This window comes from Diceros bicornis, chromosome X (assembly GCF_020826845.1).
Source record: "Diceros bicornis minor isolate mBicDic1 chromosome X, mDicBic1.mat.cur, whole genome shotgun sequence".
Taxonomy (NCBI): domain Eukaryota; kingdom Metazoa; phylum Chordata; class Mammalia; order Perissodactyla; family Rhinocerotidae; genus Diceros; species Diceros bicornis.
In genome coordinates, this window is record NC_080781.1 from 12,707,696 (window position 1) to 12,728,865 (window position 21,170).

The following is a 21,170-nucleotide window of genomic DNA, read 5'->3' on the forward strand; positions in this document are numbered from 1 at the left end:
GGGAAAGAATTATATTGTTTTCTACTTGTGCCCTATGGAGTCCCATTCCTCCACCAGGGTACTTACATGAGGCAGTCTTATATATTTTAAAAGTGTATCATTGTTGAACAACATGAAGTCGTCAATAAATAAAAATGAGAACTTATTTTAGTAACAATTTTACCAGCCTGGACAAAATATGCTTGGATTACAATGACTTTAAAGAATTGATTGAGATCAGCTGCATGATAATACTTCACGAACTTAAAACACACAGGAACATGAAATATCATTCAAATTCACTCCATAGAGTATTGACACCTGACAATTATCTTAACGTTACTGATAATTTTACAACAAAATCAATGAATAAATATTCATTGTGTTTTCCATCTCAGACTGCACAATGAACGTTTATTAATCTTAATTAGATCATATTGCCCTTTGTATTCATGAATTATAATGATTTAATGAACTATAGAGAATTTACTATATGTAGATCTTCCCTCCACTGTGAGGAGCTGAAAAGTAATGTCTCCTTACAGCATGAATCATTTCCCCCAGTTACTCTGTCTACGGTCTGGCATCATTACCCAGCAGGCCAGATTCCAGCTCTGACCATGCCCTAACTCCCTGGGAAAGAGCAGGAAAAAGGCCAGAGCGAGCACTGCCTTGGGACTATCTTCCTAGGTTCCGTCTGGGTGGCACCTGCCACGTGTCCTGGGTGCCACAGGCTCTTTGCCAGCCTCTGAAGAAAACTACAGAATGTAGCAGTGTTACGGCTCATAAGCAGCTGGGATATTGTCTATCTGCCCAAGTATAACTAACTCCCTTGGCCTCTTCTGCTGAGCTACGGGGCAGCCCACGGGCACTGCTGCTAGGAAGGAAACAATTGAGTGTCTTTGCTTCCTTCTGTCTCCAAAATGCCCCAGACCGCCATCTTTCCAGGGTACATGGCCTACACGTTAAGTTGAGCATGGCCACCCCACATACAAGGCATATAATGGCTTCACACTGAGGGCCTGGACATCTATCTACATGTGTGGGTAGAAAGAGAAACCAACAATTATCATAAGAACAGAAAAAAAAAAGCATAGGATAAGTTTGTTCACTTATAAAGTAGCTATTTATAAGCATCCTGTATAAGCCAATCAAAGAGGAGTCAGACATGGATTCTGAATCCTAGGGCCGCAGGTACTACCCAACGAGATTAGATATCTGTTACTCAAATACAAAGTGGAAAATTACTAGTTTATAGGCTTTAGAGGAACCTTAATTTTTTATCCATTTTGGGAGGATATTGAAAATCAGTGGTGGAGAAGTGGTGTTTGAGGTGGATGTTATACAGGAAAGCACCAGAATCACTCTAGCTGTTGTGTCTAAATTCATTTAATCTGGAGTGTTGCTCACACAAGCCAGTTCATTCTTTTGATTTGTAACATTGCGTGTTTTGATTTATTTTATTTAAAGTTCCTTCTGACATTACTTGGTTTTACTTTTCAGATGCTGATCTGCACATTGCAACCAATGAAGAGAAATACAGAGTTCCCGTCTTCCCAGACAGAGTGGTAAGTCAACATTTAAATTTTTGTTTGTAGTCAGAATATATTAAATAAACCAAGAGTTGCCAGATTCAAGACTAGAAAGCATGGGCTTTATTCAGACTGCTCAGCAAAGAGAGCAAAAACGTGAGCTATCACCAATAGCAACGGCAGTATCAAATAATAAATTCAAAGGTAGAACCATTTATATTTTTGCATTGAATAACTGGGCCTCTTTCTAAACTGTAAGCACATAAATAGTCACCAAAAACTGGGTGCATGTGGGAGAAGTCCTTAAGACGGCATCACACATAACAGGCAACTATTGTTAGCTGTCATTCCGCTCCTACCACCAGCATGGTCAAGACTGCCTCATGTAAGTGTCCTGGTGAAGCAATGGGGCCCCACAGGGCACAAGCAGAAAACAACGTAATTCTTTCCCTCTGTTATCCCTTCAAACCCACTCAGTGGGCTTTCTTCTCTTTCTCTGGATAGAATCTCAGGGAGATTCCATAGTTTTCCAGTCACTCTCAGATGACATAAATTTTCCTAATTACTAGTAGTCATGAGAACAGCCTCTAAATTGTCCCAACCAGTGTTATAATAATACTACTCCAAACAGCTTTCCAAGTTAAAACCGTTCCCCTTCACCCAGCTCAAGTCTGCATCAGAGGGCAGCCTACTTTGGGGGAGGGGTCAGGGAGAGACTGAGATTTTTGACCCTTTCAGGGTTGGGGCCCAGGAAGAGGGGGTCAAATGAAAAAGAGACAGTCATATGTGATTGGTCCCATCATGATTTGGTAGTGGTGGCTTCTGGGTGAGACAGTTTTCCAATGCTGATTCTTTACCTTATGGGAGACTTTTGTGGGTTTCCCAGTGGGGTACAGATCCAAATGTAGTTTTATGACAGAGGAAATGTCCTGACCTTTAGTTCTTAGGTTTCTAGCCCTCAGTCTTTCTGCTGGGTCAATTTACCAATCTGGGGCAGTTTCTTTCAAGATAGCTCCCAGCCAACCCTCTCCCAAGGGTGGAGTTGGCCTACAGGAAAACAAACAAAACCTTGACTGCTCTGGTTAGTAAAACTGTCTGTGGCTCACTCTCGAAGTACAGGCTGCTGCTCTCCTTTTGCTCTGCTTTCTTGGGTTTATAGCCGTAGCCTCCTGCTTTTAGGCTTCTCAGGTAGGTGTCAGCCTCCTCAAATGCCAGGAGACACGTAAAATCGCCTTCCAGTGGTCCTCTGGAAGCTCACTTGAAAGTAAAGGAGTGTCTCCACCCATCCATCGGCTCTGTGGTATCTTGGGTACTTATTTTCAGCTACACACATTCACACACACTTCCTCCTATCTTTCTATCTAAGTAAAAATCACATAGTTTTTGTGAACCAACATGAAGGGCAAAAGGAAATCCACTATTGTAGTAGGTTGAATTGTGTCCCCCAAATTTCATGTCCACCTGGAACCTCAGAACGTGACCTTATTTGGAAACAGGGTCTTTGCAGATGTAATTAGTTAAGAACTGAGATGAGATCATACTACATTAAGATGGGCCATGAATCCAAAGACTGGTGTCCTTTTAAGATGAGAGGGCACAGAGAGATACACAGAGAACAATGCCATTTAAAGACCTAGGCAGAGATTGGAGTTCTGCTGCCACAAGCCAAAGAATGCCTAGAACCACCAGAAGCTGGAAGAGGCAAGCAAAAATTCTCACCTAGAGCTTTTAAAGGGAACATGGTCATGCTGAAACCTTGATTTTGGACGTCTCGCCTCCAGAACTGGGAGAGACTAAATTTCTCTTGTTTTAATCCACCAAATGTGTACTAATTCATTATGGCAGCCCTAGGAAACTAATACACGTATTAAGGTTTGGGTATTTTGTTTTGTTATCAGCAACATTGCTGTTTTGGTTTGGATACATGCTTTGGTTCTGAAGCTTGAAAATTACAGCCCTGTAAAACATCTAAGAGCAATGTCCGGAATAAGCAAATCTATGGGGACAAAAAGTGGATTGGTGGTTGCCTGGGGCCAGGATGAGCATGAGGATTGACTACAAATGGGCACGAGGAATCTTATAGGAGTGATAGAAGTTTATTAAGACTGTACTGTGGTAATGGTTGCCCAACTTGACAAATTTACTAACAGTCATTGAATTCTACACTTACAAAGGGTGAATTTTATGGTACATAAACTATACTCCAATAAAGTTTGTTTTAAACAAATCTAAGAGTGGAAGATAGTTTGGGAGCCAGAAACCATTGCATCTAGTCTCTGGCAAGGAATTCTTTGGGAAATGTTTTGAAAATTATCAGTCATGCAAATCAGTGGCCAAGGGTTCCTAAGTCTGTTTTGATTATAAGCTGCCCTAAGGGATAAGGGATCAGACAGAGTATCTTGAAAAGCATGTTTTTCTTTGTTTTGTTTTTACCAGAGCATTCAGTAGAGGACTTACTTTATGAGCTGAGGAAAATAAAAATCTGCTTTCTCGCTGTTCTGTTCTGATTTCCATTTAGGGAACATTCCACGGCACTTGTCTTTAGAGAGAACCACCTCATAGCTCATAAACAGCAGTGTCCCGCGTAACTAAAATTCCCGGGATGTCAATCCCTAAAAAAAAAGTAAAATACAGTATGAAAAAATTAAATTCAGAGCTTCTATATATTTTTATGTGAATTTTTAATTGAAGTATAATATGCACTTAGAAAAGTATATAAGTCCTAAGAGTTCAGCTTGATGAATTTTCACAAACTGAACACATCTGTATAGCCCGCACTCAGATTAACAAACAGAACATCACAGAACCCCAGGGGTACCCTCATGTTCCCTTTTAGTCAGTACATCCCACTGAGAGACTTCACTAGACTAACTTATAGCATCATGGATTATTTGCCTGGTTTTGACCTTTGTATAAATGGAACCGTGAAGTGCATAGTCATTTATGGTCTTCTTTTGTTCAGTTTATGAGATTTGCCCATTTTTTAGTATGTGGTTGTAGTTTATTCTCATTGCTGTATAGAATTCCATGTGTGAATATACCACTGTATTAGTTTCTTATTGCTGCTGTAACAAATTACCATACGTTTAGTGACTTAAAGCAACACAAATTTATTCTCTTATAGTTCTGAAGATCAGAAATCTAAAATGGGTCTACAGAGCTGTGTTCCTTCTGGAGGCTGTAGGGGAAAATCTATTTCTTTACCTTCTCCAGCTTCTAGAGGCTGCCTGCATTCCTTGGTTTCTGGCCCCTTCCTCCATCTTCAAGGCCAGAAGGGTAGCATCTTCTTTCCTCTCAGATCTCTGCTTCCATCCTCACATCTTCTCCCTAATCTCTGACCTTATTTTCTCCCTCTTATAAAGGCTCTTGTGATTACATCTGGCCCACCCCAATAATCCAGGGTAATCTCCCCATCACAAGATCCTTGATTTAATCACATCTGCAAAGTCCCTCTTACCATATAAGGTAACATATTCACAGGTTCCAGGAACTGGGACATGAACATCTTTGGGGGGACATTATTTAGCCTATTACAACCACAATATGTTTATTATTTTATCCTTTTAATGGGCATTTAGGTAGTTTCCAGTTTTTATCTAATTGAAATAATTCTGCTGTGAACATTCTTTTATATGTCTTTTGATTTCATTGCTGGATATGTATATAGATTTTCTGGATCACAGAGTATGTGCACGTCCAGCTTTAGTAGATTCTGCAAACAGCTTTTCAATGTGGTTATACCACTTCATACTCCATCCAGCAAATTATGAGAGTTCCAGTTGCTCCATATCTTTTCCAATACTTAATATTCCCCCTTTTCTTTCTTTTTCTTTCTTTCTTTCCTTCTTTCCTTCTTTCTTTCTTTCTTTCTTTCTTTCTTTCTTTCTTTCTTTCTTTCTTTCTTTCTTTCTTTCTTTCTTTCTTTCTTTCTTTCTTTCTTTCTTTCTCTCTCTCTCTCTCTTTCTTTTTCTCTCTCTCTTTCTTTCTGTCTGTCTTTCTCTATCTCTCTCTCCCTTTCTTTTTCTTTCTTTCTTTTCTTCCTTCCTTCCTTCCTCCCTCCCTCCCTCCCTTCCTTCCTTCTTTCTTTTCTTTTTAATTTAAGAGCTGATATACTTTTGTTGTTAGTTCCCAGTACATGAATCTGTGCCTCATTGTGATATACTGAAATCTCTTGTCCTCCAAAGCTGAAGATTCCTCGAGCAGTTCCTATTCTCAGAATGGATGAACCATCTTCAAGTATGACTTTAGCCCAGCATGACAGTGACTCAAAGAAAAACTATGGCTCCCAGTCAAATGTCAACATGCGGTATATTCCAAGAGAAGACTGCCCTGACTGGTGGCAAGTAAGAAAACTGAAAAGGTAAACTCAGCTTTTAGTTCCCCTGTCCAGCATATAGGATAGACATTAGCTCACTGCCTTGGACCTCAGCCCCAAAGCTGTCCACACAGGCCTTAGCTGAGATAGGGCTTTCCTCTCAGAAAATGTTCAGTGCTTGAGCCAGAAGTCTGGGAAAACAGTGGCCCCACTGGGACTGGGCAGCATGGACTTTCCTTTTAGATTATCCTATCTAATGATCTAAGTACAGTCATGCACCACATAATGACGTTTTGATCAATGATGGACTGCATATACGACAGTGGTCTCATAAGATGGGTATCATAGAGCCTAGGCGCGTAGTAGGCTATACCATCTAGGTTTACGTAAGTACACTCTATGATGTTCGCACAATGACAAGATCACCTAATGATACATTTCTCAGAATGTATCCCTGTCATTAAGCGATGCATGACTGTAACACTTGAACATTTTATTCTCTCTTCTTTCTTCCCCACCTTCCCCCCAACTAACTTCACATTCCAGAACTCTAAATCTTTAAAAGATATCCTTTATATGAGAGAGCTTAGAGTGGGCTTACTTTCGTAATGTGCTTCAGGCATCACTGGCCAAATGACAAGTAGCATTTGAAGAAAGGCCATAGCTTGCCTTCTCAGGATGGCCACCTTCACCTCTCCTGGCGTGATTAGTTTTCTCACGTTTTTAAGCCAAAAGATGCTACCTAAAGCCAAAATTGAAACTACCTTGCAGGCAGTACCAAAATTGTGTGTGTCTCTGGGGTCTGGCACAGAGTTGGCTCCACACTTGATGCTCAATAAATATTGAATTGAATTGCAAGATGACAATAGAGAAAGGGTTAAGTGACTACCCTTCCTTATCTGCTGCCTCATACTTTCCCCCCATCATGTTGTTCACTGTCTGACATCTTCTCACCCAGTTATTAGCATCTATACAGGGTACCAATGTCTGTCTTTCCCCACAATGGATGTAGAGCATCTCTCTGACTCGCTGTGTATCTCTTTTCTTTGTTTTCTCCCTTGTGCTTTTATTCTTTCCATCCTCATCATTTTTACCTAAAGGAAATGCCTCACTGTAGTGATGATACAGCCACAGGGCCATATGGAACTTGAAAGAATATAAGTGTATTCTTGCAGTTGTTTTCAGTATAACAAGTCATGGTACCTTTCAATCTCAAGTGGAGCTAGAATCCAAATATATTAATCTATATCTAGTGCCTGAGGGGACGGGTTCCATTTATTTGCCTGCAGCCCGGTGTGCTTGTGGAAGGACACAATCGATAAGCCCAGAACCGAGAAGAGTGGGTGTCATGTCAACTTTGTGCCAGGTCCCCTCCCTGCCAGGATCCCCAGGGATTCATTGAGGGAGTTGTGCAGTGAAACTGACTGACTAGTTTTCAAATAAGTACTCAGCACTATTGATTCACATGGGGTTCCTGCAGAGCTGCCAACTCATGGATTGCCAGATCCTATCTTTATTTAAAATGTTGATATTCTGTTCATCATGGATTTTTTGCATCAATGTTTATTTTTTAAAATATTTCATTAAGGGACCACCCCCGTGGCCTAGTGGTTACGTTCAGCACACTCCGCTTTGGTGGCCTGGGTTCGCAGGTTTAGATCCCAGGCACAGACCTACACCACTCATAAAGCCATGCTGTGGTGGTGACCTACATACAAAATAGAGGAAGATTGGCACTGATGTTAGCTCAGGGCAAATCTTCCTCAAGCAAAAAGAGGAATATTGGCAACAAATGTTAGCTCAGGGTAGATCTTCCCCAGGAAAAAAAAATTTATTAAAACACTACTTATCTTGATTACCAAGTTTTTTGACACCCCCTTTGACTTTGCACCCAAGAGTTGCTCCCAACCCTGGATTTTTCCCTAGAACTTCAGAACGCTAGTTATCTGAACAAAAGATTGATTAATCACTTCTTAGCATGAGCAGCATTACATGTGTGAGTGAATTATTATCATTGCTCAAAGGACTTGAATTTTAAAAATGCAGTCATGTTTCTCAGCTCATATAAATAGATAATACTTTTTATCAACTTTCTGTCATTCATACTTGTCTTCATCTGAGCTGCTTTGTAATCTTTATTTTTTTTCTGAGTAGCAAAATAATTCATGCTACCATTAAAGCATTGCAGAATATTCAACGTACATTTCTCTAAAATGTTTTCTATGCTCATGCCACCAGATATATAGAATTAAAAAATCAAGTTCTCACCACACGGTGTTCTTTGCCACTTGCTCTTTTCACTTAACGTCTTGGACATTTTTTCCGTTTGAATATATGACTATATATTTAATTTTTAATTAAAAAATATTTTTAATTGTGGTAAAACATAACATAAAATGTACCATCTTAGTCATTTTTAAGCGTGCAGTTCAGTAGTGTTCAGTACATTCACATTGTTGTGCAACCGACCTGACTATTCTGAATGTCTGCATAGTATTCTATTATGTGGATAAATCCAAGAGATGTGCTGTTGGTGGACATTCTCCACGTGTTCTTAAAAACAACAAAAAGGCTAAATAAATTGCATAGCATTTTTAAATAAGAGTTTTCTCAGGAAGAGATGAAGTAAAAAAGCTCCGTTAGTGAGCGAGGCTCTGTGGGAAGGCGGAGAGGGAGGCATTCCAGTGTCGAGGGCTTTTTCCAGACATTCCTTGAAATGGAGCCAGAGGAGCACTTCCTTGTTAAGGAAGCTTGTCACTGTGAAGTGGGATTTTGAAAAAGAGCCTGGGATATGAAGGCAAACAGGAAATAGGTCCTGCATTCCAAATAAAACACCCTTTGGACTTGGAGAGGTAAGCACCTTCTCATGCTCTGCTTAACACCCAAAATGAAAGAGATCAAGTGATGAGTGGCAGAGAATGATGAAAATCTTGCAGATCTATCTGTGTCCACACGGAGTTAAAAAATCAGTATTTTCAAGGGCCGGCCCCGTGGCCTAGCAGTTAAGTGCGCACGCTCCGCTACTGGCGGCCCGGGGTTCGGATCCCAGGCGCGCACCGACGCGCTGCTTCTCCAGCCATGCTGAGGCCGCGTCCCACATACGGCAACTAGAAGGATGGGCAGCTATGACATATAACTATCTACTGGGGCTTTGGGAAAAAAAAGGAGGAGGATTGACAATAGATGTTAGCTCAGAGCCGGTCTTCCTCAGCAAAAAGAGGAGGATTAGCACGGATGTTAGCTCAGGTCTGATCTTCCTCAAAAATAAAAAAATCAGTATTTTCAAGACTTCTAATTGCAATCACAACAGCATAGAGGAAAATACCTTATCTTAAAATATATGTGACAAAATGCTTGCATATCTACAAGAAAATCGAGGCAAACCCCGCCAAGATGATTTATTAACCCAAGTTTTCTGTTGTTTGGGGTTATTATGAACCATTATTAAGAATTCTCTTTTGTTTAGGAATACCGTCAAACTACTGCTTTTTCTTGGAGTCCCTGCGAGGATGAAAATGTGAAAATGACTCATTAGCTTAAATTTCCAAACCAAGTGAAATGTATGGGTCAAAATGTTAAATAAAGCTAAAACATATCTAACGAAATTACTTTTGTCATTTAACATTTATAAATAAACGTAAATTTATGAAATGTATCTTTTTTTGTAACAGTGAAGATTTTGCATGCAGTAACCAAAGGGAAAGAAATGTAAATCACAGCACCTCAAAGATGTCATGGTAAATCAAATTCAGATATTCCTTTACTTCCATTTGCAGGAAAACTAACCAAATTTGCAATGATTTTGCACCTAAACTTTACATTTAAAGTAAATATAAACCGAAAAAATCCATCTAGTTTGCCTCTCTGAACCCTTAAGCTGGTCTGAATCCATGACTTGTGGGTTACAGTTTTCCTCACACTGGTTTTTCCGATTCATCTTTCATGATCTACTCTGGTGTCAGCATGAACATTAATATACCTGGCTCAGGCATCTCTAGCAGGAGGAAAAACAACCTTGAGTTGAACAACTCTTCCCTAAGAATAACTCTATACACAACCTGAGATTTTTTTTTAACTTTATACCCCAGCTGTCCCTGAAGGCATCTTCATCTATTTCATGAGCACCCTCTTCTTAAGAGTCAAAGAAATCCATGTTCCTGGGGGCCTCCTGGGGACCTCCTGTATCAGAGTCATTTCTCATTAGACTGGGCATGAGCTCAACTTTTGAGTGACTCTCTCTTCACTTTACTGATACCTTCCCAAGGGCAAAAATGGAAACCTAACAGTCTGAATTTTATTTACGTGGATGAAAGCAGGGTGGGATTTGATATTGCACTGCTAGGCACTTGGATGATTTCTGGGTGGTTTTTTGTATTCATGTTGATTTCTCTCTTCTTAAGGGGATTCCCTGAGTCAAGTTCATCTGAAGAGGAGGAAAACCTGGATGACTATGAGTGAGTTTTCAAAGTCCTCTGTGTTCCTCTAAAACTAAACATAGATGTTTCTATTCTATTCTTCCCCAAAGGCATTAAAACAGATGGCTCAGACTTGCTCAGGGGGCCATATTTACATGGGTAAACTCATGTGAGGTTCTGGGCCATTTATCTGGATGGCAGGTGACAATGAGCTGGGTTGTTACTAATGAAAATATTTTTCCCCAATGTGGATTATCTACATTGGCTGCACATATTCATTAGATTTATTGTATACCTGGTGTCCCCTTCATTTCACCTTGTCTTCATAGATATAGCATATGACATTTCTGCTGATTATTTCTTCCCCGGAGACCTCTCGCCGGATGATGATTGAAGGCTGCTATTAGCATTGAGTCCAACTTTTGAAGTTATTTATGATTCAGTAATTTTATAAGGTAGCACAACTGAGACTTGAACATGATAGCATTTATGTTGAGAGATTCCTATTCCTAGGGTGACCTTATCATTTAACATCTAAAGTAGATACTTTAGAGAGAGAAAGAGTGCACTGTTAATTGTTATACCTGGACATCAGGCATAAACTGGACTCTTCTGGGCAAATAAGAATCTGTGATCATCCCAACTATACTGAGACAGGTTGGTCTAAGTGACCATTAAGGTCCTTTCCAGAATCTAAGATTCTACCATTCTACTTATAGGGACAAATGAGTCTCCTGGACTTAAAGATTGGCATTAAGGAGAGGTGGAAGTAATAAGGCATATTGCATCTCTCAGACACCTGTTATCCAATGGCAACCAATTCACTTGAACACTAGGATTACGCATATTTCTAGTTCTGTTCTTGATCTATTGGCTGTAAGTGCAAGGAAAGCTTTTATAAAGTACATACCACTGTTTCAACTTTTCCTCTTACCTCTAACACAGCCTGGCCCTAGGCTTACCTGTCACATTGGGGAAGACATGCCATACTCCCCACCCCTTTGCATCATGGTCTCTTCACCATCTTCTAGCTCCTCTTCAGCCCTGTCTTCTTCCCTAACATCTACCCTCAGGCAAGCATCTGATGGAATAATTCAAACTAAGGCATGAAAGACTGAGAAAGACCAGCACAAAAATTATCCAAAGATAATTGCACTTTAACAGATAACAAAGACTTAAGCCAATGGGAATGAATCTCTCATTGTGGATTTTAGTCTTTAGCATTTAGACGAACTGGAAGTCTTTCTTTGGTTCAGAAAACTCAAATCTGACCATATAGACAGTCTCTATCTCCATCGTTTCTAGAATCAAATAGTGTGTGAGAGGTGTACATTGGAGAAATGATAAGGAAGGACCTGGCATCTTCAAAGTCAAAGAGATGCTGAAAGGAGATCAGGACTACAGGGCTATGTGATCTGGGGCTCAGCCTTCTTACTCCCTACTTGGTGCCCCCAGCTTCTTGCTCCATCAGTGTCACTGAAGCATTTGTTTTTGGGCCATAACTTCAAAAGCAACGCTACTCCACCTCATTAAAGACTGAGGCACCAAGGTTTAGACGGAAAATCATGACTTAGGACTAGGCCTAAGCCTCTACTGCTCTGACATTGAAATGCTGAAATAGTATTTAAAACAAACAGAGCCATGCCTCAGCAAAATTATGACACAGGCAAAGTGTGTGTGTGTGTGTGTGTGTATGTATGGGCGGGGGGCAGGTATAATACACAATCTCACGTTGCCTCTCCAGACCTCTCTCCTTATTCCTGATCACCTTTTTTATCTCCCGTAGGCATACATCCTGAATTATATTCCCTGATGAGTCTTTTAATTAGCTATGATTACCTTAAAATATTAGCTAATAAAAAATATCAGTTAATATCTCAAGTGTTAATTATACAGTATCTATATGGGTAGAGTTAGAAGAGACTTTTTTTGTGTGTGAGGAAGATCAGCCCTGAGCTAACATCCACTGCCAACCCTCTTCCTTTTTTTCCCCAAAGCCCCAGTAGATAGTTGTATGTCATAGTTGCACATCCTTCTAGTTGCTGTATGTGGGACGTGGCCTCAGCATGGCCAGAGAAGCGGTGCATCCGTGCGTGCTGGGGATCCGAACCCGGGCCGCCAGCAGCGGAGCGCGCGCACTTAACCGCTAAGCCACGGGGCCGGCCCCGGGGCCGGCCCCCCAAAGAGACTTTAAACTAATCGGGTTCAACCCTCATCCTAATTTTACAAATGGGGAATTCCAAGGTCAAAAGAGTCTAAGTGGCTTGTCCAAAGCCAGACAACTACTTATTAGGAAGTTGTGTCTAGAACACAAACCTCCAAGCTGGCTGGTCTAAGGCTCTTTCTACTTCATTGAACTGGCCGCCAGCTGACACCTTGCCCTCGCCTAATATACCCTCACTCTCCTCATGTACTTCTTTCCTCCTCAGGTGTTATTTTTTAGCCAGAAGGTCCTCCCAAGCCCCCAAACCCATGCCCTGTCCCACGTCACACCCTGTTTATGTCCTTAGTATGATGTTTTGGCCAAAGCCAAAAGACTACAGACATTGTTGATCTCACATAAGAAACAACTCTGTCGCCTGTTGAGCTCCACATATAAAGTAAGACATGGTGTTCTCAGTTACATTAGTAAAAATGGCAAAATGTGAAGATTACACCTGGCTGTCCCACATCATCTTTTTCTCAGTTCAGTACAACTGCTTCTGTCTTAATATAACCTTAGATCCTTATCTATTGCTATTCTGTAAATAAAATATATTTTTTAGAGAAGCATTTGCTTTGAAAATAGATGCTATGAGGTGTGTTTCTATTGGGTTATTAAAAGAAAATTATAGGGTTGAAAGACAGGAAATTTCATCCTTGGCAATCATGACTTTCCCATCGGAATATTCTTCATCAATCTAATCTCTGGCTCTCATTGAAAATAGTGAAATGTAGGAGAACTTAGAGATCACCTAGAAGGAGGCCGAAGGTTCTTAAAGCCAGCCCATTTGAAAATATAGATGTGCAGGCCTCACCCCAGAATCATAAATGGGTGGTGGAGACTTAGGAATCTGGATTTTTCAAAGCTCCTCAGGCGATTCTCTTGAGCAGCCAGGTTTGGAAACCCCTGATCTAGGCCAACACCTCATTTTATAGATTAGAAAGTTGAGTGACAAGTTATGCAATTAATCATTATTAATTCTCAAATACGGAATTCCTTCTTATTGCAGCTGGTTTGCAGGCAACATCTCCAGGTCACAATCTGAGCAGTTACTGAGACAAAAGGTAAATAATCTAGTCTCTAAAATAGCCTCTAAGAATCTCTTTCTATTGTTGGGCCCAGAGGGTAATGCACTTCTCATAGAAACTTTATTGCTAATTATCACAGTGTTGCTCAAGTCATCATAGTGTTGCCTATCCAGCCAATGGGTTACCAGGCCCTTCACATACAGCCACTTCCTCTGTTTCCATTATCTATTGCTGTGTAGTAAACCACTTCAAAATTTAGTGGTTTGAAAGAACAAGATTTATGATTTCTCACCATTCTGTGAGTCAGCTGGGCCAGCAGTTCTGCAGGTTTTGCTTAGGATCACTCAGGTGGCTGCATTTAGCTGGTGGATTGACTAAGGGGTTGGATTTAGCTGAGGCAGTCAACCGAGGTGCCGTAGTTCTTTTCCATGTGACTAACTTGGGCTTCCTCCAGCATGGTGATCTCAAGGCAGTGGTTGAAGAGGACAAGCCCCACAGTTCAGTGCTAGCACTTATTGGGTCTCTGCTTTTGTCACATTTGCTAATATCCTACTGGCCAAAGCAAGTCATGTGGCCCAGCCCAGAGTTAACGTGGGAGGGGACTACACAGGGCATGAACACAGAGAGATGACTTATTGGGGGCCATCTGTGTAAGAGCCTACCTCAGCTCTGTCACTGCTCGTTAGCACCTAAACCAGAGTACAGCAGATGGAACGGGGAATATGTCTACCAATTGATGTGGAATTACCAACCTCAAACTTCTGACCTACAAAAATGACACTATGATATAGTTCAACCTAATAGAACACACGAATTATTTCTTTGAGGGGTATTAGTGAGAATGTGATGATTTCACTACCTAACTCGGTATTTTGTCACATTCATAGTTTATTATCTGCTCTTTCTGAAGGTGAGTCTGCTTAGAATTAGCGCAAGTCATTAAGAAAGACAAGTTGAGCATAGAACTTGAACAAATGATTTGTTCTGCATCTTTGGTTTTCTAAAACCTTCCAAGAGCGTGATATGGTGATATGCGGTTTTAAATTTTGTTTCTAAAAGATTAAAACATTAGGCTTGCACAAATGCAAAACAGAGAAAATTATCAGAGAGGGTTAAAAATTGACTAGAAAGGAAAAGTTGAAGCACACAGGATAAAGCTATAGAGAAATTGAGTGAGGCGCCGGCCTGGTGGCCAAGCAGTTAAGTGCACGCGCTCCGCTGCGGCGGCCTGGGGTTCGCCGGTTCAGGTCCCAGGTGTGCACTGACACACCGCTTGGCAAGCCATGCTGTGGCGGCGTCCCATATAAAGTGGAGGAAGATGGGTACGGATGTTGGCCCAGGGCTAGTCTTCCTCAGCAAAAAGAGGAGGATTGGCAGATGTTAGCACAGGGCCTATCTTCCTCACCAAAAAAAAAAAAAGAAAGAAATTGAGTGAGAGAAGGAGAAAAGCTAAACTGTGGGTCTCCTTCTGTGCCAACTGTTGGATAATCTGTGCCATCAATGACATATAAAGTGAATCTAAAAGATCTAATTTCCTACCACCTACCAGGAAAAGTAGTTTTCAAGAATAATGAAAATGTTTTCTGTTCCTTCCACATGTACGTTTCTTTTCAGGGAAAAGAAGGAGCATTTATGGTTAGAAATTCCAGCCAGGCGGGAATGTACACAGTGTCCTTATTTAGTAAGGCTGTGAAGTAAGTATGACATGAATTTATTTCTTTTATCTTTTGAGTATGTTCTTTGAATATGCCTGTCATTTAGTCACATTTTTGGGATAAGACACCATCTTTAAACCCTGGAATTTTGGATCAAAGTATTTCTATTGGATGTGACCATTTGCAGTTGCCTTTTTCCTCCTGACTTCCAAGAGGCTGTTCTGTTGCAGATCACCTCTTGCCTATCCCAGGCAGCAGCAGAGTGCCCAGTGCACAGCACGCCTCAATAAACATTTGTTAAAGGAATCTTGGGTTATTCCCCTCGATTCAGTCGTAAGCCTAGAAAGAGAGAAAAATAGCAACACTCTACACTCTTGGCCTGAGCCACCTGCTGAGCTGAGAAACCTATCCCAGAGTTTGGTTTTATTAAGTCTTTCCCTTAGGGGCAGAGTTAGCAGAAGATTGAATCAGTGTAGCTATGTTCTTGGAGAGCTTCTTTCTAGGGGACTGTCCTCTTTGTGTGGCTAATAGTTCTGGTTTGAAGCTGCACTTCTGGGTCCAAATCCTGACTCTACCATTTCAGAGCATTATGACATTGAACAAGTTTCTTAACCTCTGTGCCTCAACTTCCTCTTCTGAAAAGGGGCTATAATAACGATTATTACTCTCTATGAATGAAGTGAGTTAATTCATGTATTGGATCAGAACAGTGCCTGGCACATAGTAAGCACTTAATAAAGTACTAGCAATTACCATTATTGTTGCTGTCGTTGGGAAAGAGTGATTCTACCTGTTCCACTACCCCCACTCCAACACTAAGGCGTATAAGACACCCACAGTCATCTCATGTAAGTCATCATCACCAGCATCAGGATCCCCCTCCAGAGTTTTACAAGCCAATTTCCTATTGGTTGTTAGCTCTTTTGTTTCTTCTAATCATCCTGCAAAGCAAATAGGAAAGCTAATTTTATTTGCACCATTTTATAGATAAGAGGATTGAGGTTCAAAGAGAGCTTACGAAGACCCGCCTGTAAAGCTCATAAATGGCCGACTTGAGGCCTGGCCTTCAACAGCCGAGTTCGTATTCCTTCAACCACACCCTGTCTCTACACTGAAACTCCCAATGTTTTGGAATAAGAATCTGGCCAAATCCTGATTAGGATCATTTGAAAGAAAATATTTCTATATGTGCGACCCTTTTTTAGTGGTGGAATTGAATGGTCATTCTGCCTTGGTGCCCTCTTCATGTGCCCTGCCCCATGGTACATATATGTATTTTTGTAATAATTAAGTGATTAAAAAGTTATTTCATTCTGAGAATTTTTTTAGGGTACCTACCTCCAATTTCAGGAAATTGGATGTACCCTAAGCAGTCACGTGGCATTTCCAATGCCAAAAGCTACATCCTGGGAGCACCTCATGTACTAGGTTGCACACCCGGATGCTGGCTAAAGCCAACCCCATAAGAACCAGAGGAAGACTTGGTTCACTGAGTAGCAAAAGCTCTGTGGCCCTCTGGCCCTGCAGTTTCAGCCAAACCTGATATCAGAAGTCCTCCTAGTCAAGCTTCTTGACACCAGATTCATTTTTGAAGGTGGTCAGATAGATAAATTAGCAAGTAGATGAGGAATCAAATTAAAGTAATCCCAATCAATGAATACAGAAGTCTTCTTTTATGAAACACCATCAATGGGTTTGAGTGAATCTCATGCTGAGACCAAGAGCCAATTAGCCACTTGCACCAAAGAGAAGCACCCTTTCTCCTTTCTCTAATTGCAGTTCTAACTAGGGCAGCATGACAGCAACAACAATTTGTTAACAGTTTCTTATGCGTGAAGCATAGGGCAAATTGATATGTAGATAATCTCATCCAATCTTTATAACAACCAGATGAGGTAGCTGGCAAGCAGTAGAACTGGACTGAAGCCCAGTTCTTGACTGCTGTGCCATGCTCTAAAATCTAAGACAAGCATGTCCTTCCTGATTAGCCTAAACCAAGTGCATCAATTCACCACTATTTTCTACAAGTACAGCAAAAGAAAAAATATGTTTTATGTGAAAAAGATACAAGTTCATATGAAGAATTAAAGGAGATCCCCACCCACCTCATCTTGCACATTCCACTCCCAAAAGAGCCTCTCGCCCATGCTCTGGGTGAGAACATCCACAGCCTAATCACCTTCACCTCCCATATTTTTATCTCCATTATTATCCTAAAAGAGAATTGATGTTCAGAATAATGATCCTGAAGAGTTGCAGGATCTGCAGAACTGCAAGAACTACTGTCAATCATCAAAGGAAGATTCCAGCTTTATACTTACTAAGGAAGGAACAGTCCAGAAGGCTGGAATTTTATTGTACGTGAATTCTGTATGTGTACAAGGATAGGTTGAGTTCAGAGAGGAGTCCCCTTCCGTAACTACTGATTGTCGTGGATACCTCCAGAAAAACACCAGATGTCAAAACTGAGAAGCCCTCTCTGACTTCCCTCTTCAAAATTTGCGAATGCACCTGAAAGAATTATTGAACCATTGTTTAATCAAGCTTCAATTGTTTACTAAAAACATCCTAACATTCTTTCCTCCTTTCTAGTGATAAGAAAGGAACCGTCAAACATTACCATGTGCATACAAATCCTGAGAACAAATTGTACCTGGCAGAAAACTACTGTTTTGATTCCATTCCAAAGCTTATTCACTATCATCAACACAATTCAGCAGGTAATTTTTTTCAGTTTTTCTTTTATAGGTCCTTGCTGATAAATATCACTTTTCTTGGATACTACTGATCCTCCTAATATTTTCAATTATATAGGGAACCGTGAAAGTAGGGAAAGAATGCTCTCAGGTCCTATGCCTGCTGTGATTTTTAACCTACATTTCCTGGAATATGACATTATGCACTCTATAATGCCAGAAAAAATGGAGTTGAGTGACTTAGAAGTAGAGATTCTCTTTATAAAAATATTTGCAGGTTTTTTCTGCCTATAGAAGTAACTTGTTTGCAAAATTCGAACATTATAGAAATGTATATCATTGGAGGAGTAATCTCCATGGACAAGTTGGTGTCTATTCTGACAGAATTTTATTCTATGCTGATACTAACACTTATTATTCATTATATATATAAAAATAAATTTCACATATGTAACTATACACATTATATTTTTGCAGAAGTGAGGTCATTTGACACATACTATTTTTTAGCTTGCTTTCTTTATTCAACATGTCTTAGAGGTCTTTCCATGCAAGTATATATATAGCTTACTTTGTTCTATTTAACTGCTACCTAGAATTCTATTGTAGACTTACTGCATAATTTATTCACCTAACCCTCTATTGATATTTTCACATCGCATCAATGTTTCAGTGTACAGTCCTACGCACATAGCTCTGTGCAGCTGTAAGAGTGTTTCTGTAGCCACACTCCCTAGAAATGGAATTCCCGAGATAATGGCTAAGAACATTTAAAATTTAGACATTGTAAAATGCTTTTCAGAAATATACACTCCCCAGCTAGCCCTGATTGCCTAGTGGTTAACGTTCAGCGGGCGCTTCAGTGGCCCGAGTTTGGTTCCCAGGCACAGAGCCATACCACTGGTCTGTCAGTAGCCATGCTGTGGCAGCGGCTTACATAGAAGAACCAGAAGAACTTACAACTATACACAACTATGTACTGGGGCTTCGGAGGGGGAAGGGTGAAAAAAGGAGGAAGATTGGCAACAGATGTTAACTTAGGGTGAATCTTCTGCTGCAAAAAAAAAGAAGAAGAAATATACACTCCCACCAACAGCAATTTCCCTCATCCTCACCAACACTGGTTGCTATTACTCTTTTCAAATTTTGCCTAATCAGCTGGTGAAAATGTATATAGAAATACATTCTTATGGAGATATTAACTAACCTTATTGTGGTAATCATTTCTCAATATATACATGTATCAAATCATCACATTGTACACCTTAAACTTACATATGTTATATGTCAATAACATCTCAATAAAGCTGGAAAAAGAAGAAACGAAAAAAAGAAATCCCCTCTAAATGTCTTTTCTAGACTAGTGCCACTTATGAATAGTAACTGGATGAATTTCCAACAATGAGTAAAAATAAGCTGTGGGCTCAGCATCAAATTTGTTCAACTCTATCTGACCTGATTGCATGCACATAGGTGAATTGGCCTTACTCTTGGCTTCCATTTTGGTGCTTGTATTTTTCCTCTGTCTCAATTTCCTCAATTGGTTATTTTAACCTGTAGCACCTCAAAAGTATCCTTTGGAAAAGATATTTTATAAATAGACACCTCCAAATGGAATGACTGTACTCCAGAGGATGCACAAGAAACGTCACAGAGTATAGAAAGAAAATATTAAAATGTTTATTTAGATTTGTTTTTTAAATTTCATTCTCTTAAGTTTTATATTTGTGAGTATATTTTATGATTCACATAATGTATCAATTAAGCAGTAATTGTATATATACATATTTTAGAGGAGTGCGCTAATTTTTTTTGCTGATTAAAGGTGCAGGATTGCGGCTGGCCTGGTGGCGCAGCAGTTAAGTACGCGTGCTCCACTTCGGCGGCCCAGGGTTCGCACGTTCAGATCCACGGCACGCGTCAACGCACTGCTTGTCATGCCATGCTGTGGTGGCGTCCCATATAAAGTAGAGGAAGATGGGCATGGATGTTAGCCCAGGGCCGATCTTCCTCAGCAAAAAAGAGGAGGATTGCCATAGGATGTTAGCTCAGGGCTGATCTTTCTCACAAAAGAAAAAAAGTGCAGGATTTAAAATGTTTAGAGACCACTCATATAAAAAGTAAACAAGCATATAGAAAAAGGAAGGTGGAAAAAGGACATGTGTGATAGTTCCCATGACTTGGAAAGCGTCACACATTTAAAGAAAAAACATATTTTTTTGAATGAGTTCTTTCAAGCCACTATAAATACTATGATTATTTTGACACAGCTTTACCATAACTCAATGTAAACATTTAAAATGACTTGACCATTTAATGCAATTTAGTAATAGGTTCAATTTTTTAAAATTCAAGTGATTTACTTTTTATTTTCTACCCTTCTAAACTGTTTGGATTTTTTGCCAAATGTGTGTGCTGTGTGTATACATATTTAAATACAGGACTATAAAGAGATAGCAAAATAAAAATGGGAAAAAATTTTAAATGAAAAATTCCATCAAGCAACTAACTTCGATGGGATTTTTTAAAGTCACAAAGTGGTTTTATTCTTTGAATTTTTGCTTTACATTGAACTAACTAGTCAAAGACAAATTAGTACAACTACAGGATGAATATGGTCAGAATGGATTCTTTGCATCACAACATCCTGAACTCTGGGCTTTTTCAGCTACTCTGGAGAGAGCATGAGCAGATGTGTGAGCCAACGTGGTGTAATGTGATGTGAGGTGATGTGATGATGTGATGATATGATGCTGTTTCCATTGCAGGCATGATCACACGACTCCGCCACCCTGTGTCGACCAAGGCCAACAAGGTTCCCGTCTCCGTGTCCTTGGGAAGTGGTAAGGACATGCCCTTGGGCTATTAAACTCCATTTCTCAGCATTTTTGGTTAATTTACTGAAAAAACAGAGAAGACAGGAAGGAGGTCCCTGTTCAGATTGTGCCAAGCAGGGCTTCAGCTCTAACATATTTGTTCTTTTTCTTAAAAAAAATGTTTTCTGTCCTCCCAACCTAAATCTGTAATCTCCCCAGCATTAGCAAAAAGATTGTCAGATTTTTCTTCTTAATAAACCCAATCATCAGCCTCTAGAACCCCATTACCTGTCCTTTCTTCTTCAGGATTCTGTGCTTGCTCAGGAGAGCCAGTCTTCAACCTTGAGTATTTAAGATGATGACATCCACCCAGATCACAGTTTAATTTGTTTTATAAGAAAATATAACAATGTTTTACCAAGCTAAGGGCATCGAGCACATATTGTCACTGAGTCTTTCCAAGATGCCTCTGGTTGGCAAAATGTTTTTACTGGGAGCTTTCCTGTTAATAACTGTAGCTGCTTCAAGAAC

At 40.2% G+C, this 21,170-nt stretch overlaps 1 protein-coding gene across 1 annotated transcript in view; it reads left to right on the forward strand.

Annotated features, from left to right (window-relative positions):
* Positions 1–21,170, forward strand: part of BMX (BMX non-receptor tyrosine kinase) — a 51,303-nt gene that overhangs the window by 15,386 nt on the left and 14,747 nt on the right. The window contains exons 6-13 of the mRNA XM_058535165.1: positions 1,483–1,547; positions 5,696–5,871; positions 9,498–9,563; positions 10,227–10,280; positions 13,454–13,508; positions 15,087–15,166; positions 17,720–17,847; positions 20,592–20,666. Of these exons, the coding sequence (XP_058391148.1) occupies positions 1,483–1,547; positions 5,696–5,871; positions 9,498–9,563; positions 10,227–10,280; positions 13,454–13,508; positions 15,087–15,166; positions 17,720–17,847; positions 20,592–20,666 (699 nt within the window). The remainder of the gene's footprint in view (positions 1–1,482; positions 1,548–5,695; positions 5,872–9,497; positions 9,564–10,226; positions 10,281–13,453; positions 13,509–15,086; positions 15,167–17,719; positions 17,848–20,591; positions 20,667–21,170) is intronic.